This window comes from Columba livia, chromosome 4, assembly GCF_036013475.1.
Source record: "Columba livia isolate bColLiv1 breed racing homer chromosome 4, bColLiv1.pat.W.v2, whole genome shotgun sequence".
NCBI classification, from domain to species: Eukaryota; Metazoa; Chordata; class Aves; order Columbiformes; family Columbidae; genus Columba; species Columba livia.
Genome location: NC_088605.1, coordinates 57,477,977 through 57,504,766, shown reverse-complemented (window position 1 = coordinate 57,504,766; position 26,790 = coordinate 57,477,977). Strand labels below are relative to the sequence as shown.

The window sequence follows — 26,790 nt, the reverse complement described above, 5'->3', positions numbered from 1 at the left end:
TAGGCCAGGAATGTTTCTTGTTCAGACTCTGTTATCACATACTGAGGTCATGATAGGAGAAGCAGCTTTTGACAAAGTAAGTAGTTGAGGATTCTTTTTCCTATATCCATGCCATTCCCAGAATATGCACAGAACTCAAATGCTCAGGACCAGTTTTTTTTCAGGTATGGGAACGGCTGAATGATATCTGACAACCAATAACAATACAAATATTCACTTGCTACTCAGTATTCCCATTTCAGCTGAAGAAAGCACTTTCCAACATAATACGAAATCACATTAAACTGGAGGGAGAATAGCTTACTTACTGAGCCTAAAACAGGCAGCCAAGCTCCTCCCCAGGGGAAAAAGTCCTCAGAGGAGAATTTGAGTGTCCTTTTCCAGCCCCACTCCAGCTGTAACTCTGAGATTTCTTCTTCTCTTAGCCCTACCAAGAGATCCTAGACCTTACAGTCATTTTGTACTCTGCAAAGGGACCATAGCTGAGACAAATAATAGACAACCTTTGCTACTCTCTTGTCCAGAAGGAAGTAACAGTATCAAGGTAAGATTCCATCTGCAGAGGCTAGACAATGGCTTACAACAGTTTGTGGCACTTCTGTTTCAATCACACCTTGGTGACAAAGCCTGGTGTTACCGTGGAAGTCTGACTTTTGCCAGTAGGTGTAAAGAGATGATCCATCAGCACAACCACAACTGCCTCCAGGTGATACGACACTCGGTCTCTGATTGGGAAGGATGTGCAATGTTTGCAGCAGTTGAGACTACCTTCCCCTTGCCTTTTTGTCCACAAGTAAGTATGCTGTATGAAGACTTGTGCTTAAAATATTTTCAGGGAAAAAAGACTTTTTTTTTCAGTATGTCTTTATATTTCAGGTCAGCAATATGTCTAATGGAAAGCAAAAAAAACCACAGGCTCATAAAGTGGTAAAAACAAACATCTGAGGAGGATGTTTTACAAGGGACTGGTGAGACTTTAACGGAATCTGGAAGAGCTGCAGCAGAAAACTGCAAAATGGAGTGCTATCCTAGTTCAGTTTGGAGGTCTGCATGGACCCGAATCTTCAAAGGTTTCCACCTTCATCTCTCTACTTTGGAAAGAACAATGATTTATTAGAATATTCAACAAGCCTTTGCATTACACTAAATGACTTATCTCTTTTGGAGGACAGGAATTATTGGGAAGGCTCTATACTGAATCAGAGCAATGTGGTTGAATCATGTTGGCCATATGCTAGGATGCAAGAATTTCACTGAGACCCACGCTACAATGTAAGAGACTGGACTGGTCTAATATTTAAGTAAAGAAGGGGAAGGAGGAAGAGAAATGAATGAGGAATAAGATACCTGTTTTTTCATAACTCTAACAAGAAAAAAAAAAGAAAATTAATATGTTTTGAATGCTCTTACTAATTCTTATTCTTCAGGTAATTGGCTCACTATACTCATCACAAAAAATCAGTAACTTAAGGGCATTATAAGTACAGATACCAAGAAACAGCACATCTTTATACTACTGAAGTTTTAAGCAAGTAAAAATGTAAAAGTTTGGAGGGAGGGAGAGAAAGAAAGTACAGTTTGTCTATTTACAGTTTTTCAACGAGTGCATTCAGATTGGAAGTGATGTTTAGTGAACAACATAGGAAATCTCACCAGCTGCTAACATGAAACATTTAACACCAACAACTGAAGACTGGTACCTTAGACTCCAAAACACCTCCACCTGTCTGGCAACATGGTAGTAGTAATTAGTTAACAGGGAATTCAAGAATGAATTGAACCATCATAAGTCATATTTTAAATGTGACTTATCCTTAATTTGGCACCTCAGTATGGGAATACCAATATTGTAAGGTGATCCTCACACTTCAGTGCTTTTTTGTTATTGCTTTGTTATCAGTTCACTCTTCATTCACATATTCAAGACTCAGTGTAAAATCTTCCTTCTAATTCACTAGTAACACCTAAGTTCTGATGTTTTAACAAACAGAATTTGAAAACTTCCTTCCCTTCTTGTAGCCAATGCTTTTTGAAGGTTTAACATGTTAGACCTACTAATGAAAGGAATTTTGGACAAAGAGATTGACAAATGTCCTTAAAACACAAATCTGAGATTTGATTAATTTGATTACTTCCTCGAACATTACTGCCCTTTTCACACATAGCTGAGGCTAGGATTTCTCAGCATTTAAGTTTCGATTATGTGGACTTCACTTACACGTAGTATTAAAAAAGTCATTATAAACATGTTTTACAGTTGTTCTTATTACATTTGTAAACACAAGAAGGAAAGGATTATGCTTCAAACTATTTAATGCTATCTTTCAATTAGAGTTTTTTAAAGCTTTTTTTTTTTTTAATTCCCTGAAGACTTGATGCAAAGGAAAACATTGATACACAAATTCATTATAAATGGTAAAACAAGAAAACAGCTCTTTTCATAACAACACCAAAAAAATGCTAGCATAATTCTTCCTTTAATTCTCTCTTTATCTGACTTCTGTGGCCAAGAAAAGAAGACAAGAGGACAGAAAAGCCTTAGTGCTCCAATCATTCGGGAAGGCACTTTGAGAAAACAGCTCACTACCTACAAATACTGAGAGACACTACTTCCTGTTCTAAACCTCTGTGAACTAGGGTTATGTGCTTGGAGTGGCTGTGGCAGCTTTGAGAGGAGGGTCCCTTTTCCAGATTCCCAAGACTATCCTGCAATAGGACTGTGAGACTTCTAAATTTTGCTGCTGCTGTTGATTTTTCACATCTTTGCACCCACTGTTTCAGAAGTGTCTGGAAGTCAGTAGCTCAGACCGGCTGCCAGAAGGTGCACTGAGAGCAGCAAATGTAGAAGCAACTCTCTCAGGGAGACTCAACATCATCTTCAATACGTGCCAGCTTTAGTATGGGTGACACTCGTAGCCTCTGCCAGCTTGAGGTAAGAAAACATCTTGAGTCATGTCCAAACGTGGATCTTCCCAAGGGTAACCTGTCAGCTGTCTGCTGAATATATTGTAGTTTCTTAAAGCAGATAAATTAAGTTTAACTAGTTTTGGTGGGGAGGGAGGGCTCTTGTGTCATTATCATTTTACAGATAGATATGCATGTTTATTTTTTGTTTTTATTATAAAGAGGTATGAGCTTGCTGTCATTAAAAACCTGCAGTCTGGTTTTTAGTGTCTGATCCAATTACATGTACATCTGGGAAGACACACAACCAAATAAATAATTGGAGAGGTGCAACTCTGAAATGACAATTGTTATTCATCGATCTCTTTCTGCAAGTCGAGATTGAGAGATGTAAACTTCAAGTGAATGAGATCTCCTGGGTGAGATTCTTCAGTTCAAACACAGTAAACAACTGTTGTCCTCTGATGCACATTTTAGTACTGCTGGAGGCAAACCTCCTAAATATTAATAAAAAACCTACTACTGGCAGAGTCTACAGATGAAAAGGAAGCCCTGGGAGCTAGTACAGAATTTCTTGCCACATTCTAAGACTAACCAAAGAGACACACGTTTCAGGTCAGAAAAAAAAAGGAGATTCCCTAATTTACTCTAGTATTTCCCCTTCTGGAACCACAGAGAGGTCAAAACTGAGTAAACTGCAATAGATCAGACACGCTATATTGTGACTCTTGTGATTAAAAAACCAAGGGAGAATCAGGTACTCTGTGTCCAAAAGCCACTGTAACTCATGGGATGATGCCATTTCCCACTTTCAGATTGTCCTGCCAGCAGAGTTCTCCCTGAAAGTACAGCCCCAAGGTGGGTGATCCACCTGCCCTTAAGTTGGGCTACAAAAAAAAATGCTAACGTGAGAGAAGTGCAATAGATTCAGGTCCTTCTGCTCTCCCCACTACCATCTCAAGTAACACAAATCGCTCAGTTCTTATTTTTCAGGGATCAAGAGAGGACAAAGACAAAGAGAATCACAGAGCAGAGGAAAAAGCCCAGCCAATCACTTGCTGCTGCTTCCAAGCAAATGCTGGGCAAACACTGAAGAGATGAGAAAATCTTTTCATTTTGGCCAAAGGTTCAGGCTGGAGAGTTGGGCGGGGAATAACCTGATGAAATTTAACAAGGGAAAGTGTAGAGTCCTGCATCTGGGCAGGAACAACCCCAGGTTCCAGTATAGTTTGGGAAATTACATATTAGAGAGCAGTGTAGGGGAAAGGGACCTGGGGGTCCTGGTGGACAGCAGGATGACCATGAGCCAGTACTGTGCCCTTGTGGCCAGGAAGGCCAATGGCATCCTGGGGTGTATTAGAAGGGGGGTGGTTAGTAGGTCGAGAGAGGTCCTCCTTCCCCTCTACTCCACCCTGGTGAGACCACATCTGGAATATTGTGTCCAGTTCTGGGCCCCTCAGTTCAAGAAGGACAGGGAACTGCTGGAGAGGGTCCAGCGTAGGGCAACGAAGATGATTAAGGGAGTGGAGCATCTCCCTTATGAAGAAAGGCTGAGGGAGCTGGGTCTCTTTAGTTTGGAGAAGAGGAGACTAAGGGGAGACCTTATTAATGTTTGTAAATATATAAAGGGTGAGTGCCATGAGGATGGAGCCAGGCTCTTCTCGGTGGCAAACAATGATAGGACAAGGGGTAATGGGATCAAGCTGGAACACAAGAGGTTCCACTTAAATTTGAGAAGAAACTTCTTCTCAGTAAGGGTGACAGAGCACTGGAACAGGCTGCCCAGGGGGGTTGTGGAGTCTCCTTCTCTGGAGACATTCAAAACCCGCCTGGACATGTTCCTGTGCGACCTCACCTAGGCGTTCCTGCTCCAGCAGGGGGACTGGACTAGATGATCTTTTGAGGTCCCTTCCAATCCCAAACATACTGTCATACTGTGATCACGTTGTCAAAACTCATGAAAGGTTCTAGCAGCAACTAAATGCCCTGGGATCTCATAAGCAGGAATGGGAAACAGTTTCTAACTCTTCAGCAGTAGTGAGGGGGGATTCTTGGCCCAGACGTGTTCTCTACAAGACACTCATTCCTTTAAGTATATTTTTCCTATCAGCTTTTCTTCTGTCCCCAAGGGTCAGCACCCACCAGTTCTAGGCAGAGGAGCAGACAGATGATTTTAACTTACATCACTCTACTAGACACCTGGGTAAAAAATGGGACTAAAAGTCTGTCACAGATAAGAAGACATGCAAATTCAAACACTAACAACACTAAGAAGTATGACAGGATGCTAGCAGTAATGTCTCCTGTTCAAAACTCACAGGAAAATTTTGAAAGTAAAAGAGACAGTATCAAAAGTCTTACTCTTGAAAACTTTTAGAGATCAATTAACCAGGATTATTTTCTAGATCTTTATGTAAAAGTCAGAGGAATTATTCACACATTTATAGCTACTCACAGTTAGTACCTTGATGAATAAGTACCTTACAGAACAATTCTCTGCCAGGAGCAAAGAACCACTGCAATACTTCAAGAATATCATCGAGTATAGCCTGAAGACTCACTCAGTGCAATGCAACACAATTTACCATCTGTTATAGAGCTATTCAGAGATGACTCCTTTTAAAAATCAAAATTATACCTTTTATCTTAACACAAGTTAGAATATTTGGGCATTTTTTAATCTAAAGGAGAAATGTGATGACCACCATACAATAAGAAGAGCCTATGCTTGATTAGTACAGCCTTTCACACAGTTTGGGTATAGGAAAAAAGAAACAAAACCGACTAAGCCAGCTACTATTAAACAGCAGTGGCTTAGGCTGTGCAAATACATTATTTATCTCTGAAAAACTTGTAAGGAAGTATCTCTAGAAAACATATAGATAGCTGTGAGCAGATTGGAGCTATATGTGAGCCCAAAGCACTCTGTCACTCTGTGCAGCTGGGCAACTCGGGGGAAGGCATGGGCTGAGTAATCCACAGCCTAGATGATCTGCTCACAGGCAACTGAGTTGTCTGTGGATCTACCTGTGCATTACACCAGGCTTTTAAGAATTATTCAGGTACAGACTATCAGTTCTGTACTCAGCAAGAAGCTGAGTATTTAAAAAATAGACTTGGATGAAGTGAAAACAATGCAAAGAAAGTTAGCACTTAGCTTTTATTTGCAAAATAAACTCTATTCTTTCCTGAAAGTTTTGTAGCCTAGAAACTTTGATTGTATTATTTAAGAATTCCATCATAAAAAGCCGCTACATTGATAAATCCAAATGAGGAAAAATGTACTCCGCATCACAAACAATACCCTGATTTTACTATAAGGTGGGGTAATTTTTGCTGTTTTACTTTTTTTTACCAATCTGCTGTTCATCATACCTACAGTACTGACAATTGCAGTGGGTAGCAGTACTCAATTTTTTGCTGATAAAAATAATTTTACATAGCAAACATAAAAAATTAAAGTGAAAATATTTTTGGACAATCCTGCGTTTTACTTGCGGAGTTGTAACTTTTGGCTAGCAATTGACTCTGCAAAAATATACAATAACATTCTGTATTTGGCTGCAACTTTTGTATAAGTGCACGCAACAACTCTGCAATATTTTTTAGATGAGCCACACTGATAGCTTTGCACTTCCTTGAGGCCTCTTCTCTTCTCTTCTCACTGAATGAACTCCAGGGAATGGCATCATGTCGGGCTTTCCAGATGGATTATGCGAGGCCATAGCTCAATGTCATTTTCAATAGCAAGGCTCATAATTAAAGGTCAAATAGTCACTTCATCTGCAATCAATCAATAGAAGAAGTACTAATACTAAGTACTAATCAATCAATGGCAAATGCACTAATAAAAGCCATGCATCAAATGTCTGCATATGTGTGTGCTCACATGTACTGTGCATATATGTGAGTAGGCAGAAGGAGAGAAAGAGAACAAAGTGTAGGTGAATATGCCAGAGAGCATTGTGAATACTGTATTGATCTTCGCTAGTTGTAAGTTTATATCCTGTTTCACTCATTAAGTGAAATACAAATAAACATTTTTTTGCTGCATATGTGATGTACTGTATTCAAAAAACTGCCAAAGCATCCACCTCTATTCAGAAATATCAGCTTGTGTTCCTAACTAAGAAACACAAAGGCACCTACCCTGCGTAATTTGTCCTTACACAAACATGCCCTGCACTCTGATCTTTTAGACAAAAAGTGTGTCAACTGTTCTGTCTACAAAATAAAACCCAGCATATGGGAGCAGCACTCATCTCCGTGCAGAGCAAGCACTTATTCACGGATTCAACAGTGGAAGTGGCAGTTGGCCTCATGAGCATGCACTGCATGGGAATTAGTTGGTTTCATAATATGGTGTGGGAGAAAGTGACTTATAAAAGTCTTCTCATGCCTCTCCTATTACCACTTCTAAAGCTTGAAAGCTGTCAGCTCTTCTCCCACTTTAGTCAGTGCCATTCTAAGCTCCCTGGGGAATGGGCCAGACGTACCTATTCGGAGTTTCACCTGCCAAGCTGAGAGAAATCAGTTTCAAAGTGAAAGAACAAGTGTTGGGGGGGTCATTTATACACCACCACTGGAATCCTGAAGATAAACAAAGAGCTCCACAACAGATATGAAACCAGACCTCAAGCCTAGTTTGTGCTTTCAGGCATTGTAATGACAGAGAGAGAGAGAGAGAGAGAGAGAGGGAAAACTCTCTCTCCTACAAGGGAACAGAAGGTTTCTCATTGAAGGGTTCATAGTAAACACCTCTGGACAAGGGGAAATGTGACAGAACAAAAGAGTAAGGTCCAAAATGCTCATGTCTACTCTTGTTTCTGCTAAGATCAGGGTGGGCAGGACTGCGCTACAGATAGATTTAACTGTCATTCAGAAATGCTTGATCTTTAAATACGAATTAGATCTACACTGCTTCCATCTGCAGTGAAGGAATCAATGGCAGCTGCTCTAGTTAACAGCTCCTGTTCACACCATCAGTCCAGGAGCACGTCTCACTGTGCTACAGCTTCATCAAACCCAATCCTCCCTATTTACACAGAAATGCATGTTCAAGCAGCTCTGTCTTATCTGGACCTGGTACTAATACCGAACCAAGTAAAACACCAACCGTCTCAAAGCCAGCCAGCTGGGAACTGATCCACAGCTGGCATTGCCTATGTAGTGCACACACTGTGGAGGGGTGCACCCCAAAGTGCCAGGGCCCTCAGGTTTCCCAAAGATGAGCTCCTAGGGACTGCCAGAAAGAACATTTTTCCCCATTAGGAGTGGTGCTCAATTCAGGACATGCTGCTGCTGGCCCCACACAAGACAAGCCTGGAACCCTCAAAGAACCCATGACAAAGCTGAGTCCCAGAGACGGGAGACAGCAAGGGAAGCAGGTCCCAAACACCCAGCAATCTCACCACAGGCCCCGAGCAGCAAGGAAAGGCAGTGCAAAAGCACAAAGCATTAGAACAAATGGCATCTTATGACTACCCTTCTAGGAGGTAAACTTGCTTTCCATGAGAGACCAGCTCTTCAAGGATGAAGGTAAAAGCAGTCTGTCCTAACGCTGACAAATGAAACAGTCTGTAGCCAAGAAACAGTCCTGCAATACTGTGTTCCACCATCTATCTGTTTCATTTAAGTTTGCACTTAGCCATGAGTCATCTGTACTAGCAGGGTGAAAGTATCTATGGCTGCAAAGAAGCTGCAGGAATCCTTGAAGTCAAGGTGGACAAAGAAAGCTGCAAAATACAAAGCCTGACTCATCAGGCTGTGCTAATGAGAACAGTAACCCAGAATTGGGAAAATGTCAGGCAAGCTAGGAACCTCGAACTAGGTTATTCTAAAGGAGAAAAAAAAATACAAATAGGAGAGAGTGCTAGCGCTGTGCATAGGGTGCGGGTCAAGACAGGGTGCATGAGGATGCCTGGGAGAGTGAGTAACAGAAATTAAGAGTCCTCATTTTTTTCTGGGTAAAGGAAAGCTCCTTTAGGATTGAAATATAAAAAAAGGCTTTGTGCTTATTTTCTTAATGCCATGGCAAGCTGCAGAAGTATTGACAGAGTGCATATAAAACTATTTTCCCTGGAGAGGGGAAGGGAGACCTACACATTTGTGCTGTTAAATACAACCAGTTTCTCTTATGTAGTATCACACTTGTGTCCTACATTTATATGCACCTCCATATAATAGCAAGTACGGTAGCATGTTATGACTTATGTGTGGGGTTGTCTTCTTCTATAAATACAAGTGTAACTGTCCTCTTGAATACAAGCTCATTTATTAGTTGAAGCTTCAGTTTCACAGAACATTTGGCTGGAAAAGACCTAATGCCATTTAATCTATATTCTGCTCCAAGTCAGGATCAGCTCCAGTTATCTAATTCCTGAGACACGTCTACAATGACAGTAGATTCAAGACATCAATAGGCAACATATTCCAAAGCTAAAGAGATTTACATTAGACAGGTTTCCCTGACTGTTCACATAAATTTTCATCATTGTAACAAAGACCTTCCCTTTTCAAAGTCCACTGTGAGTTATTTTTTTCCTTCTTTGCATCAACATTTACGCATTTGAAGACCACTACTGTATTTCAGTAGTATTGTTTCAGCCTTCCTCCGGGGTCACGATTTTGAAATCTACGATCATTCATGGCACTCTCCTCTGATCTCTTTCCAGTTGGTCCACATAATTTTTGAATTGTGGAGCCAAAAATACCACGCAAATATCAAAAGCCGTAATGCTGTCAATAGCAACTTTTGCTATTTCTCTGCAACCCACAGGAACTTGTGTGAAAGGAAATCAGGTAGGTTTGGTATGATCTGCATTTGACAAATCTACGGGGCTGTTACTCATTTCCTTGTTTCTTCCTATGCTGTCAAAATTATTTATTTATTTGTTTCAGTAGTTTTCTACAAAATGAAGTTAAACTCACTGATCCATAATCCCTCGCCCCCTCCTCACTTCCATTGTGAAAAGAGGCATTATGTTTGACTTTTTCTTGTCTTCCAGGAACTCCTTCACTTCCCAGACTTTCAAGGGCACTTGCTAACAGTTCTGTAGCACAGGCCTGGCTGAAGCAAAGAACCCTGATATGAGTTTTGCTGTATCAGACTGACTTGGAAACATCTCACCTAAGTCCTGACTTTTTCTTCTTCCCTTGTTCCAGGATGTGTTCTTACCTTTGTTATTGTTACCACCTGTGTTTCCCTTTGACAGATAACATCTTGAAAAGGCATATATTCAGTCACATATGCTTTATCAAGCGCATGTTTTCATATTTTCAAAACCAGTGAGAAAATATTCAAGTACTAGTCATTTCTCTGACTGAACTTAATGAATTAAGCAGTAGAACGTGGCCTTAAGCATAACTGATTTAGCAGTATTTCGTGAATTTCTGTCAGAACACCTTATTATCACTAAGATAATATCTCAATGGTGTTTTGATAAATTAATTATAATAAATAAATCTAAAATATCTGCAGACTTAAAATAAACATGTATTTTGTGCTCATCTGAAGCAAAAGACTTCTCAATATACCACATGCTTTAATTTTAATTTACATAATTTTCATTTAATTTTCATTTACATCCCAGCTTTGAGGTGTAAGATTTTACTGTGAGATGCACAGATATGATATTTTCAGTAACAAAATTGAAATTTTATCAAGATTGGATTAGGTAACATAACAGAATACGAATAGAAAGAAAAATACAGATTTCCATAAATAAGGTGGTCTTACTGTATAACCACTAAGGTCTCAGTGGAGAAGACTACTCTGCAATAAGCATTTATTTTATCTGTGCAAGAATATTATCCCACAATTAGTATCACACTGTTAGCCTCACTTGTCACACTAAACCCTAAATCGTTTAAGCAGAAAAGCCAGAAACCAACTTTTTCTTCAACACAGCATAATATGAATGTTACTGTTGTATTGCTCAAAAGCTTATCTCCTGACTTACCCAGGGTGAGCGATTTGTGTGTGGAGCAGAAAACAATAGCCACTGTGTCTGCTGGTGTGAAACCAGAGTTATTCCTAGAAAAGAACGAGTTTTAATAACCACTGATAGAAAAAAATCTTCTTAAAACATCACTGATCAAATATATTACTTTGAGGATCCATATGCATGTTCACATCACTTTGATCAGTGATCAGTCTAGTGACAGAAATAATACTACACACAAATGAACAGTAGTGTGTGATTTTTTTTTCCTCAAGCAGAATTGTTTCTCTGGTGTGGCAAACTCTATAATGAATATGCTCTCACATGAAGGAGAGGAATTTTGAACACATGGTATGTAGGACATAACTTTGTTCCAGCCAAGGTTTCTTTTGTAAACATGCTATATTACAGCAGTGGCCAGCTTGGCTCTGTGAAAAACAAACAAACAAACAAACAAAACCCTAACAACCTACAATTTATTTTCCTACTATGTAATGTTAGAAAACCACTCAATTTAGATAGTATATTGAGTCTGCAGTAGGAGCACTGCTTAGACTATGTAGCTGTCTCCCACTTCAGAGAAAAACTGCATCTGAGGGTTTACAAACAGAGAGTAAGACCAGGGAGGGTAGGAAAATTACATACAGAGGTATATGATTAGCCAATGGATCACCCTTTGGTTCAAATCAGGAATCATTTAATGAGATTCTAAATATTTTCCATACTGTCTGAGTTGGTTACTACTTATGGCATTTTAGATTTTACAGTTGGGATATATCTTCCCCCTTAGGTTAGGTCTAGCAGTTCAAAAGTTATTTAAACATGCCTTCTGAGGTCAGAGTATGACCTCGTCAGAGAAATTTTCTTGTGGCATTTAAAAAAAAAGTGCAAGTAGCTCTAAGAATCTTTGTGATTCTCCCTCACAGATATTGTATAATTTATATAAAGCATATGTCTGGACACTGCTGTGTTGCGGCACTTCCCATTCAGCAAAGTGCTGCTGAAGAAAATACTCCAGTAAGTCTAAGTGAGAAGATAATGGTGAATACTCCGACCAACTCAAGTGATGCACTAAGCCATTGGCTTACATTCTCACGGTATTATTTTTGGAGATGTGAACACACAACTGTTCTTCCTGGTAGATATTTAAAAAGAAAAAAACAGCTCTACCAAACGTCAGTTCAGGACAACTGTCTTTTAAGAATCACCATATAAATGTAACATATTTGACATATACAGAGAAGAGTGAATTGCCAGCCCAGCAAATGTATCTTGAGATGTAAAAAGTCAAACTGAGTTCTCTCTCTCATATGTCATCAGCATGTCTGCAGGGCAAATTATACCTTCAGTGACATCTGTGCAAATCCATTTTTTTCAGTGGATGAGGTATAGCAGTGATTGATTGAGATTTAACAACTCTGTAATTAACACATAAGAAAGGACAGATTTCAGGTCCTGCTCTCTTAGCCTATGAAACTCTAACAGAGAAAATGCAGTAAGGACAATATGAAATACCAAAATGAGGTCACCCCTATTCAGAAACCTGCCCTTACACATTTGCATAAACTGTATCACTCAAAACAAATATATCACACAAAACAAATATTCAAAGGTTCTGATTCAGCACATTCAATTACCTTGTGGAGAAGAGGAAAGTCAAAAACATGAAGCTCATCTGAATAGAAAATACTGAAAGAGAAACAAGTTAAAATTAGACTTACATCACAGAAATAAAGATCACTTAAATCTCTGTAGTTGCTGTGTACATGCCTTTTGCCCCCACACAACCCCTCAGAAGCTAGGCTGGACCAAGCCTATCCAGAGAAATCCAATGACAGGCAACCTTTATTAACGATCATGTCTGGAAGAACAATATGTATCATTACACCAGAGAAAGCCAGAGCTAATATCATGGCTACACAAGTTCTTCTTGAGGTAATGCTTCTGAATCAAGTATTTCTTGACAGGATGAATGGTGGGGATGTTCACTGCTGCATGCTACACATCTGTTTGCACTAGTTTCGCTTACTGGGTTGACAACATAAAATCTCCAAGATACGCGCTTGTTGCCAAGTACTGAAATTTAGCCCCTTTCTGGAAGAAAGTAAAATGTATAAGCACGATCACAATAAATATTCTCACACATTGGGTATATTATTCTCCCGACAAATTATCACTAATAACAGAAGATCATCTCTGACTTAATTCCCTCTGAGACAAAGGCTAGTTCCTGAACTGGGCAGCATACATCAGATTAAGTGGCTTTTGTTGAACTTCAGCTTTGTAAGTGTGGGGGGGGTTGAGCTTTCTGAGGGCAGCTCTCATAACACCCGCAGGAGTTATGGGATGCTCAGAGCCCACCCTTGGTCCGTGGAAACGCAGGGAGCAAGCTCGGGAAGCAGACGGCTTCCCAGCCACGTGGTGAGGAGCTGCAGGGACTGCAGAGGCTGTGCCAGGATGCAGGAACTCCCTGCAGAGACAGAGGAGAAACCCTGGGAGCTGCAATAGACCTTGCCTGGGGATCTGTGTGTTTTGGGGAAAGGGCTTTTACTTCCAGCAGGATCTGGGGTGGGTCTTCTCCTTTCTCCTCACGAAATTTGTGAATGCAATAAGGCTAATGTGTCTTAACACAATACATTTGATTTTGACCCCAGTTTACAACTGGGCAACATGACAAAGATATTAGCTATTACTGGTGACATTTTTCATTCTCTTACTTACATTTCCTAGGATGTATAAATGTCACCTCAGCATGCACTTAATTCTTCCTTCCTCAACTAAGGAATCAATCCATTCTTCCTGAATTACAGTTTTTCTGCAACTAAGTACATTAATTTAATATGCACAGGAAAAAAAACCCTTAATATGTATAATTCTGTAAAGCAATAACGATGCATTACTACCAATTATCCCTTGTGCATATTTTGCTGCAGCTAGAATATTAACATAAAGATTACATTAAAACATTAATCAGCAGAATAATAAATGCAGTTTCATCTCAAACTCCTTGTGCTAATTTCACATCCTGGTATAACATAACACACATGTCCAGCCAACACAACCAACGGAGGTGCAGAAACTTCTAGAATATGCGTGCATATCCATCTCCACAACTCTTTTGCTTTCCATTTTATAAACCAAATGTCTAGTATGTTTTAAGGAACTTCAATGCTTATGTTAATATTCTTCCTAATAAATTCCAGTTTTGCACACTGGCAATGAAAGTGTACATATAATGATCTTCAATGTATTTTACTGCAATTGGTGTATACATGTGGCACAAATGCAGAGTTGTCTTGCAGGGAAATAAATGAAAGGCAATGGAAGTAACCACTCTACATCAATTGTTCAAAGAACCATGCCTTTTTAACTACAGAACTCTTTTTTTTTTTCTTTCAAAATAGGGGTCATCACTAACATAAAATTACTTCATTCTTAGTTCCACTGCATGTTAAATCAGAATTGAAAATTTCTGTATCCCTCTCTTGCTGACAACTCTGCGCTAACTTAAGTGCAGTTGGGATGCAGCCCTTCGCAGGTGCCTATGCAAATAAGTATTTCCTCCATTTTGAGAAAAAGCTCCTCAGAATGGCTTCCTTCTTTGCTTTCAGAATAAAGTATTTATATAGTACCAGTTATAATTCCATGTAGTATTTCACACACAGGTTGTGTATCATAATCCAAAAAACTGCCACAATTAGGACAGAATAAGAACTGACCCACTAACGGCAGGGGCACGTTTCCTACTGACTTTAGTGTAGGTTGGATTTATAGAGGATATATTATTTTTATTAGACAGAAACATGTGCAAGTGCACACACTTCAAGGTAGGTGATGCATTGATTTCTTGAAATCTAACAGGTTTAAAGTATATGAGATGTGATTTATACTGTAGGATACTGCAGTTACCTGTCCCCCAAGCAAATTGAAACTCTTGTCTCTGGACAGTCTGAAGCAAGACAGGGATTCTCTACTGGGAAAGGAGACAGTGCCTACATACCGCTGCGTTTCCCTGGGAGGCGGTGATCTGCAAGTCTGTTTTTAACTGACAACAAGGATACCAGCAGTCTATTCTCATGTGTATGTTATTTAAGGCTGAATGACCAGAGTGCTTCTAAAACTCTGCAAGAAATGTGTTCATCCACAGAAAAATATCAACACGTTCGAACTCCCAGTGAGTTTCTAGGTTTATAATACGGTAAGGAGGAACTATTTAAAACTTATAACAGTGCTTTTGAGTTAACAGCTCAAACGCAAATCTTCCCTCTCTGTTTGTAATCCAACGTCTGTGCGTTTATGGTTGTTTAATAACAAAGAAGCCAAACCACAATGGTCATAAACACCTGGAAGGTAATACTGTGCCCTTTTAGAAAGGGTATCCTCAGGCACACCCAAACAGCAGGGTTCACCCCTCTCTAATTGCTTACTCAATGCCCTAAAAGCATCATCCAGCCCTAAAAAGTCTGGTGACCTGGTTTACTAGACATGTTAAAAAGTACAAGCTCTAGTTCCATTCCAGTGTCCTCTGTGCCCCACCCTTTCCAGTAGATATAGCTCATTATACACCTGAAACGCAGATAAAAGAGATTCTTTAAGACTGAACTTACTTATGAACACTATTATAATCAAGCTAAATTTATCAAGGTCGATATTTGGATTGGCGAAAGTATCACAGAATGTTGTGTAGATGATCATCAGGAGAACGCAGCTGCTGATAGCGCCGAATGGAGGCTTCTTCCTTTCAAGCCAGTCCTTGATGTATCTTCGGACAATCTGAAACACAGAAACCAACAGGTTGCCTCTTTTCAAAGATGCAGGGAGCCAAGTTGGGCATCACAAAGTGAATCTGACAGCAGAAAGACACAAAGAGAAGAGAGTAATTTGGATGACGGCCACAGTGGATTTCAAAGCTTCCCTGCCACACAACTCTTCTTCTGGGGAATTTAACATTTGTAGTGCAACTTCCACTGGGCGTCCATAATGAGAGTATATTTTCAAGTACATTCAAATCCATCCTTAATCATGCCAAATGTTCTTTGCTAGCTGTCACTGAGACATGCCCATTAAGCCTCCCCAAAGTTTATCTCCTCTGCTGATACTAATGGATGTATGTAATTATCACAGTCCCCTTTGCATCAACAGACAATTCCAAGTGCAACTTTGGGAATCTTAAAAATCTGACATCTTCAGGAATTTCATGACGGTAGATAATCGAAAGTGATCCATGGAACATTTTAATATTTAAAGAGCTAGCGATGCACCAGAAGTTTTTAATTAAATTATAACTCAAGCTTGAAAAGCAAAAGTGCATGTGTTGTGGGAGTTTAAATAATTCAAACTCTGAATATCCAGAGTTTTTGTAAATTCAAAGACAAATGCCATTTGCACGCTTTTAGAATATCAGAATTAACACATGAAAATAAGGAAACCTACTGTACTTAGCGGAACTTTTGCACTTTCAGGAAATGGAACCTAAAGTTGTTTTTCAAATTTTTTTTTTTTTAGAAACAACTACAGATTTTAAAGTAACTTCAACTTTCAAATTATGCCAAATTATGACTAAGCCTCTGCAGATACAACATGTCTGTTTTGGCCTTGCCTGGGGAGTCACTTTTATTTTTTCTCTTTACTTTATATGCTTTGAAAGAAACTTTTTAAAGCTTTTATGATACAGCTGTGACTTGTGTTAATTTTTCAGCAATCACATTATCTTGCCTAATTTCTCCTGAGACCTCACAATGTTCTCTGTTACCATGCTCTTTCAGAAATAATACCACAAGATCCTGAAGCACTTCTACCAGAGGCTCTAAAGGTAACTCGCTACCTTCCCATAGCGGTGCCATTAACAAACATCACCACTATCAGTTTAATAATACAGAACATTTTAGAGGTATTCAAGATTAATATCAAAACGTCATCACCAATGCTACCACAGGACCTTTTCACACACTAACTGCCAAAGCTGCTGGATTGATCTCACGGCTGTCACTTTGCCTCACTGCCTTCCCAGTTTGGTTGCAAACCTCTCAACGGGGAAGTGCTGGATGCAGGTACCGCAGGCACCACCACAGCCAACAGACATCAGCAACCACATGGTAGGGCACGAACTAAAAATTTGGCACACGGAATTCAGGCAAAGCTAAGCAGGCTGAAGACCAGCAGTTACCTTCCAGCACTCATAAGCTTCCCGCTGACGAAAAATAACAGATTTACGGGAAACCACGTGAGGGAATGCTAAACACCCCAGTGAAAACACTCAACTTTAAAATTTCACACTTGCCAGATGTTAAAGAGAGAATACAACTCAGAATATGCAGTCAAACTTCTGGAAGGGCATTCAGTGGAGCCCCTTCAGCCACCTCCTTACATGCCACTGGGCAGGAATAAACACCACATTGATGAGAGAGGCAAGAAAGCCGTGGGATGACATTTAGTGTGCAGACATTGAATGGGAAAACCAAATTAATCTGATGTGAGCAGGCTTGGGACTCTGTAATTATCAGAAGCAAACAACAAAGTTCTTCACCTCTAAAGTGAGCATTTTCTAAGGAAGTTTAAAACCCCCAGATTCTCCCCTAAATTAAGGTCACGTTGGGGAAAAAGAAAGGCCACTGAATATCAACTATTTATTTATGCTACTTCCACCAGACTTACACTGAAGGTAACATGATGTTGAAAAAGAAAAGTGATGGTTAATTATGCCACAGTACAACTTATAGTGGAGGTATTCATTACGAAAACTACAACCTTGTGTCTCTACAAGGTATAATTAATGAATAATAAAACACACGACAATAATAACTTTATACACATATTTAACATGGACCAACATACAAGAGAAAGGAAAAACATTTAAAAAAAGGAAACTGCAAGCGGTATTTCCTAAAAATTTTCAATAGGCTGATATCTTCTTTAAGTATTCACCTCTATCTAGTCTGGAATTATTCTGACTCAACAACCATAAATACCGGTATGGCTTCTCACTGCACATAGTATTTTTTTAAAATGACATAAGCAAACCCTGAAGAACTAAATTGTGGCTTCAGGAAATCATACAATCAACCCAGTGTCATGCTAAATTCATACTGTAAAAACAGACAAAATATATCTTCTAACACAGAATTCCATACAGTTTGATCTTCTCAAAAGGTTGAAGAAGATCTATCATTTCAGAGATTGGTTCAGCCTATGACCAGTGATTCAAGGTAACCTAAATTCCTGTACAACTTTAGAGGGGAGAAATATAACCCTACAGGCATCTGTAAAAGCTCAACTAGATTTTTCACAGGAAAGCTCATGTCAGCTGATTAATTTTGACTGAAAAACAATTCATTTGTTACTTATTCATGCCATGCAGAGTTGTTTCAGGACAAGGATGTTTGAAAGCCTTTTAATTCTTAACCCAATTCTATAACTTTTCAGGGTTAAAATGGGACTTAAAAACTGTGAAGATCTGTAGTGAAATAACAATAAATCTCACAAATACAATAAAGATAACACACGATAAAGAACACAGAGCCAGCCAGCGAATGTAGTTGTCCTGTGGTGTTGGCACTTTGACTGGAAGACTAACAGAGGTTGAAAAGCCATGAGCAATGGAGATTGAAATGATTAAATAAAAGAATCTCATAGGTAATTCAGAGCCTGGACAGAGATACTAAGCTTCGTTTGTCTGCAAACACAGCAAAAGCAAACACAATCATTTTTGCATTCTATGATCTGTACTAAGGATGCCAGATTCCAGGTACCTACTCATGTGGCACTTGGTAGTTAAAATGACAAAGTCCAGTATTTTGAAGTACATACCAGTACAAGTGTGGACATGGGAGGGACAAGTACCAGAGAAACAAGCAGCTGAGAAAATGTCTGCGCTGATACTTCTGTGAAAAGATGAACTTACAGTCTAGGGTAGAAATGTGAAAGACTGACATCCAAAACAGATGCATCAGACTGGCACACTGAAGGAAAAGAGCGAGAAGGGGAATACTCTTCAGATGCATAGTTTCTAGTGGAAGGGACTTCCTCACATTAAAAATACCGTTAAAAACAATATCTTGGAAGAGGAGTAAGGAAGCTGAAATGTCAGAAGAATAATCATTATGTGAAACATAAAAGCATTTAAAATATTACTTTACATGGGGAAATGCTGCAGGACATTATCACGTTGCACAGAATGCACACACAATTTTTTAACGGATAAATCTCAAGATACAAAAGCCTTACAACCTGCATTCCTGCTGAGACTCTTGCAGAATCACTTCTGCAAGGAGGGCTCTGGCGTCTCCGGTCCTATTTTAGGGATCACATTAGGCACAATGAACTGTAAAGATTTTTGTGCTGATTTAAATGCCAGCCTCAAAGACCAGGGAATTCCTGATGGTTAACACGGAGGATACACATCAATGAAATGTGCATGGTGAATCTTTCCTTTAAACCATGGTTTAGTGGAGAGAAGAGAGGAAAAGAAGCAAAAATTTGTAGTAGGTGCTATTTTATAAATGACCTGCATGATGAAAGATGCTGATAAAGTCACAGAAAAGTTAGACAACACAAGAACATAAAAAGTGTCCATCAGGCAACTACCTCCTAGTGATGATGTCCTGGCAATATCCAAAGGTTTTTGGAAAGGCATCAGCTCAAATTTACTTCAAAACACAGTTCCAGGCTCAAACTTTCCTCTTGCCCGGGATCTTATTTTTAACAACAAAGGAATGTAATTACACATGAATTAACAGTAGTGTCCCCATTTCAATTTAGTTCTTCTACCAGATTGGTTACATCCACAGCATTTTACCTCCAGACTACTCTGTGTCCTGCCTTAACCTCCTTGTCTAAACACCAGCCTCCCAAAGCAAATGCGCCAACTCCTCATACACTTAATTCACTTAACATCCCCTGTATGAAGAAACATGATCTGCTATTCCAGGAAAGCAGGTAAATAATGCTCATCTGTTATAAGATCATATAATGAAAATAGCAGAAGATGTATTATAAAAAACCAATTCACTTATTGTTCCTCTGTAACAGTCATACCATATACCCAGAGAAATCTGTCAGTAAAATGCAGTTAGACTGTTTCCACCTGCCTAGTCAAATACTGGACATACAAGATAAAAAATGCAATAAACAATGTAATTCATTAATGTACATTATTAATTGAACTAAATAGGGCAAGGAGCTCCCTTCCATCTCCATGTATATAGAATGGAGTAATTTGTGACACTGGTAATACCGCATATATTTTTAAAATTATTTAGATCTTAAATATAATATTTTAAAAAAATCCACTAAGCAAAAACCAAAACAAAACGGGAAATTGTTAAAAAGGCACTTTTTCTGTTTCTATTATATGCACCAGAGTATTTCCTGGTATTTACACCATTATGCAAAATAGAATTTTTCCTTATTCCATCAACTCTTTGGGACCGATTTAATCTTTAACAGAATTTACAACGGTTTTGCTGCACTTCTGCTCCTCTTGTTTATTATGTACTGGAATGTACTTCAAAATACCTGGAGAAAACACTTGGCCTTTACTATTTCAAAAAAGAAACACAAGTCACTTTTCCTTGTGTTGAAACACACAAGGAAATAAACTGAAATTCTGCTGGATTATCACTATATCTAAATGCAGCAGTTACATTGTTCACTTTGTCTTTTTAGGTAATATTCCTAACTCATTCTTATGTAATATTATTTCTATTTATAGCAACAGACCTTTGGAATGAACTCTGCAATGTAAAATTTTCTTTCAAAAAGCTTTGAGTCAGGCTAGATATTTGCAACAGTTCAGTAACTTCTCAATACCCCTTCTTACATAGTGATGGCAGACCAAGAAAGAAGAGTGCATGGAATGTTGAGAACTGCTTCAGTGAAGCCTGGAAGACATGAAAGGGGGAACAATGGGAAAAGAAAGTGAACCCTAAATGACAAGGACTGTGAAAATCAGTAGAAAGAATCAGATTCTGGAATGGAGATTATGTGTCTTGTAGAAGTGACGTAAATAAGATGCAAAATCCTTCACAGATTTCTATAACATAGCTACCCTTCATATATCCAAGGTCTGCACCACAATTCAAATGCACAGACCCCTTTCCAAAGCAGAACTCATATCACTTCAGCCAGACCCTGTCCGGATAATTTTTTAGAGACTATACCTGCATCAAGGCATGCATTACCACCTGCTCTAAGGTCCCACACTTTGTACTAGTTCACCCACCTTTCCATACTTTCTAGGACATCAACAAATGTCAAATCTGTCCTTACAGAGTGTGCAATATAAGATGGCTTTTCTGAAGACAGGATGGAAAAAAAAAAACCACAACTCCAAACCATTTTTGCAAGCTGGTAAAACAAAATATCTTTTATACAAGCATTGTGTTTTCTTTCCTTAGCTAACCAAAGTCCTGTAAAAGCTTACTCCATCAGTCAGTTTACTTCCAAGAGATAGCTCCTGACACATATATGCCTTCAAAGCAAGCTTTATAAAAACCACATGAGGCCATTTTGAAAATTGACTTTCACATTTTTGGGTAATTTACAATTGTTGCTTTAAAACATTACAAACAGGTGCAGCAGGGCAAAAATGTAAAGGGAGCCTGTAGCAGCGGTACAGGTTTTCTTCATATTTTGTATTTCTGTGGAGACTAGGCTCTGCTCCCTGCTCTAGCCAAGCGTCAGGAAGGAGCAAACCGTGGTCTGAACGCTGTTTATCTGCCATCTCAGTTTTCTGCAGCAAGCTTCCAGAAGCGCTCCTCTCCCTGGGTACCACTCCTCCTCCCTACAGCTCCCGGAGAGTTTGAAGAGAAAGTAGGACTACTTCTATGTGGATTTAAGTTACAAGAACAAAAGGATTTGACACTGTTCCCTTTTTGTACTAGTATCTTTAACTATTGTTTTCCCCACACACTATCAACAAACATGAGGTTTAGGTGAACAGTATCTTCTGCTCCCCAGCAACTGCTGCCTACCTTTCCTTCTCAACTTCTTATTCTTTAAAAATAAATACATTGCTAAGCTTTCTAGTCTCAGTTTCACTGACAACTTGTATTGCAACACAGCATCCTCTTACAATTGTGTTTATAAGCACACCTCCCAGAAGCTGATAGGGTTCCTCTGGAACATTCTGGGCAATGATGCAGAAGGCACTTAAAATCCTTCACTTGTAGAACCTCAAGACTTTTATGTGTTAGATTCAGCAAGGATTTCTGTTCAACTGGCTTCACTTTATAGATTTGGGAAGAGCTACTTAGAATCATAACATTAATTTTAGCTTTAGTTAAGGTCTGCTTAATGTGAAGTGCCCACTTTACACTGGCAGACAAATTACCAATGGGGCAACTAGAGAATGCATGAATGATAATGTAGAGACAAGCTTTTTATTATTTATTCATAGAAAACAGTAGGTTTTGGTGTGCTGCTTTGAAAAATGTTCAAACTAGTAGAATATAATGAAAGCACAGTGAAAATTCTATTTCATTAACATTTAATCATAAATCGCTCTTTAATATAAAACATAAAATAAAAGTCTGTCATAAGCACTCAGGTGCAGAGAATCGAGAAAGTCTGCAAAAGGGGAAGAGAAATATTGCAGTGATTTTCACTGCTCTTGTTATGTGTCACTTCAGAAGAAAAAAAAAATAAGCAAAGAAAAAACAATCTTCAGCCAAATCTCACAACTGGTCATGAAGAAACTGCTTAGACATTTCTTGAAACTATATTTTACTAGCTAAAAGTATTACCAGCACCTATAGACAAGGAAACAACTATTTTAGCAAAATCACAACAGCTCAGAAGCAGCAATCTTCACCAGAACGCTGCTACCCAGGAATAAAATAATCAGAACTTCAAGCTGACAGAGCAAATTCAAAAATCTTTTCCATGAAATATCTATTACCATATTTATTGTATAACAAATATTCTCAATTTTTCCTTAGAAGTATACAAAAGTGGGAGCACAAATAACAAGCCCTTGCACACTACAGATCTTCAAGGCATATGGAACACTAGATCTTTATCAAATACTATAGATTATGTCTCTCTTCAAGACCTCTTATCAGAGAGTTCTTATTCTTTATAAACACAAACGCAATATTATACTATCCATACTGATTTGAGTAACATTATATTGTCAATGAGCAAAACACATCTGTAGACAGGTACTATGTTTTTTTAGGTTTAGACAACCTGCACATTTCTGACAAACAGAACAATTCTCCTTATTGAAGACCAGCAGTAACTGCTATCTGCAAACCTCAGTGCCTTTCTGATAACATCATATCTTGCCCCTCCTTCAACAGTTCTTTGTCTACCTAACAAACGGCAGCCACCACCTGAGCAGAGGCTGTACCTGCAGCCCCTTACACATTTCACTGTAGGCAGCTAGAAAAGCAGGTTTGACTCCTGTCAACGGCAGTCTTGCCACACACTGAGAAATTGTTCGAGAAACAGTAGAAAATAAGCAGCGATTACACTATTGCAACTTTTTTCTCCCAGCCATCATTAAAAATTCTGACAAGTCAGCCAAGCAACCAAAACGCTCTATAGGTTTTGCCATAAAGCAAACAAAACCCCCCAAACAAAACAAATCTAAAAGCACCTTCTCATCTGCTTTGTTTATATCCCAGGGGCTGCTCCAACAGCCAGTTCTGCAGCCTGCTCAGGAAACGAGCGTTTAGGCAACACAGGTTTTCCCAGAGGCGAGATTTTTTTAAAGGAAGAGAAACTCCTTGGAGAATGCTTCCTTTGAGCAGCCTCCTCTGTTTCACACTGATGTGGATCAAGTGTAAAGCTGGGTTGATCACAGCTGAGTTAGGATGGCTGAAGAAATGCAATCCTCCAAGCGGGCAGGTTCCAGGCTTTTTTATTTATTTTCTTTTTCTTCCCCAATCAAGCTCTTTGCTACCAGGTAACCTTACCAGGCAACCTTCCACTGACTTTTCTGCTGAGCAGTATGACCGTGCATGGCAAGGGATTGACACTGTGAGCATGAAATGACAAATTGGAAGTAATTGCTGAAACAGTCATTCATGAATTGTGGACCATTATTATTCTAATGCATCTGGAATACTAGGGTGAGCGACTTGTGATGCACAAAGTAATATTACTTTGCTGAGGTGCATGTTGTGCAACAGTTCAGTAACGAGTGAGCAGTGGCCTACAAACTAAATACAAAAGTTCCCATTTAATTTGGAGCAGATCCATGCCACCTCCAGATGAAGGACTGTATCTCTTGGTGTCAGTCCTTTTTTTGCTTTTTGTTTTCCCTTGATTACTGCACATTATTTTTGGATATCCACCTTCAAAAAAGGTTTCTATTTCTATCTGGGCAGGTTGGTTTGCCTTAGTTCTACCTAACCATTTTTGATCTGTAACTTCTCCTTAGCATTTCCTCTCTTCCATATCCTCTGAATATAATCAAGTGCAATAACTTTAGAAACAAAGACTTTATGCTTAGACGAATGTGAGCTATTTCTGTTGATTATTCGTTTCCAGAAACTGCTTCGAACACTTTTAACGAATCATCCTATTTCTTGTTGAAGCTATTTATAAAAACCAAACCCTTACATAAATTTGTCATTGAGTCACACAGACTTTAAGAGTCTCTATTTTCTTTCTTTCAGTCTTCATCAGAACTCCTAAATCACATCTGTTCTCAGTTAAGTCTCAGCTCAATTCTGATTTTGAACTTAGGATAATTCAGAGCACTTATTTTGTGTGTTTACTGCTCAATTCATGCTACTTAGCCCTACCATTTGGTGCAGCCAAGAAAAAATCCCCAACTTCACCAGCTGGCTGACATAGCAATTTCTTGTAACATCTTTCCAAAATAACATATCATTTATATATAGATGAAAGTCCTCTTGAAATTTTGCAATCACTTTGTCCAGCAATCTACCATCATGTTCAGGCTTATGATATTGCAGTACAGATTGCTGATACTCCATCTATCACTAAAAGTTACTTTATTCCTAGATCTGCTGCTAGGCTATTTGTTTCCTAGAAATTTCACACTAAGGCTTCCAACTGATTGATAGCTTCCAGATTTTGGACTTTTCAGGACCAGAGGATTCAAGGGTTTTGCTTGTCCACTTTTGATAGAGACTTAATTAATTTAGATAAGAATGTCACACACAGCAACCCTTTGTGATCCTAATTAATAATGAGGTTCTTAGGTGTTTAACTCACAGCACATGAGCAATTCAATAGCCTTCAGTGGTTATGTCCATTCAATGGTTATGTCCATTTTCCACATGGTTTGGTTAAATCCAGGTTACAGAGGTACTGATGCTGGTGGCAACTGTCATGCTTATCATGCTTATCTTCCTATTAGACTTTAATGAAGTTTTTTGACCATATAAGTAACAAACTTCACTCAGAGTTTGATAAATTACAGTAAATGCTAATTTTGAATTATGCAATTATAGTTCAATACAGGACTGATTCACTGTTCTACGCAGCAGCAGCAATGACAGATACTCTTAACCTTGTCCAGGGTGCTCCTATCTCCGCTTTTGTTTGCCTACATTTTAACCACGCTTTCCACTTCAAAGTCAGCCTTAGGGTGACAAAATTCAGAAAGTTCCAGCTGAACCCAGAGTTAGACTAGATGCTAGAATCAGCAGCAGTTCTTGGGAATGAACTGTAAATCCCACTGATGTTTGCCCCTTAGTGCATTCTGAATGCCTGAGAACAACAAATACTTGCAAATATGTAAGGATTGGGCTTTGCGTGTTTTGGTTCGGTGTCCAAGAATAGTGGAGACTTCTGAGAACTTTTGTTCTTAAAATACCAATTTCCTACCATAGCATGGAAGAAAAATTAATTAATACTAATACACGTCAAAAACATACTACAGAGCCAAGTGTCACAGAAAATCTTATATTGCAATGAGAATCCTTACATTCAGTGAAAGAATTCAATCATATGCCATGAAAACTAAGGCCTTGTGTTTCAATTTGAACAATGAGCATAAAATGAAATATTGAACAGCTGCTCATTCCATGATTACCCTCTATCCAGTGTAACAGGAGTCATGCAGAAATGGTTTGCAATTGTTCAATTAAAATCCTTATTATAAAGCATAAGCAAAATGGCTCCAGAAGCCTTACTTTTATTATTTCTTAAATTCTGACTGCGTAGCCCTTAATTTTTTTTTAACGTAGAGTTTTTTTTTATTCCTGTAATTAGAAGCTGATACTATGCAGGGAGAACTTCCTTCATCATCCAAGCAAAGGGCATGTGACAAAAGGTCCATATAGTATTCTCAAAGCTCATTTGTATGGGGCTGGAATTTCTCACAGGCTGGACTGCCATTTTCCCCACTTTACGTTCACAAACTCCCTTCTCGATATGCAGTAGCGTGTGCTTGTGGTAGTGAGGGACAGATGCTCAATCTCAACAAAGATCAATGTGGCTCCAGGGAGTACTGCAGCATCTTTTCTCTGATATTAGATTTCACTATCCTAAGGCTGTTCCTATGTGGCAGCTTACCAGTCTGTCTTTAAGATAGCTCTTTATCTTATTTTTTGAAATAAGAATGTATATTTAAAAGACATACCTGTCCAATAATAAGGGGGACTACAACAGTCATAAACAGCTGTGAGAATATAGATGTAAAAGGCACAGAGGAGGATGATCCAAGCTACAAAATAAAAATATACCATTAATATTGAATTTTCTTAGTATCTGCAAATGTCATACATAGATTTCACACATTAATAAACATCTTATTTTAAGCATAAAAACTTAGAAGTATGCACACACGTTTAATTGTTAAATCTCAATAAAGCATTTGATATTGCACAATAACAAAACTAGATCTCTTGTTGATTAGTTTATAACCTAAGGAAATAGTTTCATCAATATTCATTTAACTAAAACCCTGCTACATGTATATGCAAAGTAAATCATACAAACATTTATAGGATGACAGCCTAAAAGA

General features: G+C 38.7%; 1 protein-coding gene across 9 annotated transcripts in view; it reads right to left on the bottom strand.

Moving 5' to 3' along the window:
- The window catches only part of SLC10A7 (solute carrier family 10 member 7), a 151,004-nt gene that overhangs the window by 13,015 nt on the left and 111,199 nt on the right, over window positions 1–26,790 (bottom strand). For 4 of the 9 annotated variants that reach the window (XM_065061948.1, XM_065061946.1, XM_065061947.1 and 1 more), the window contains 4 exons: window positions 26,407–26,490; window positions 15,455–15,620; window positions 12,485–12,536; window positions 10,866–10,939 (listed from right to left, as the gene is read on the bottom strand). In XM_065061948.1, the coding sequence (XP_064918020.1) occupies window positions 10,866–10,939; window positions 12,485–12,536; window positions 15,455–15,620; window positions 26,407–26,490 (376 nt within the window). Of the gene's footprint in view, window positions 1–10,865; window positions 10,940–11,000; window positions 12,266–12,484; window positions 12,537–15,454; window positions 15,621–26,406; window positions 26,491–26,790 lie in introns of those variants that run through there. The other 5 variants (XM_065061954.1, XM_065061952.1, XM_065061950.1 and 2 more) reach the window with 4 other exon arrangements.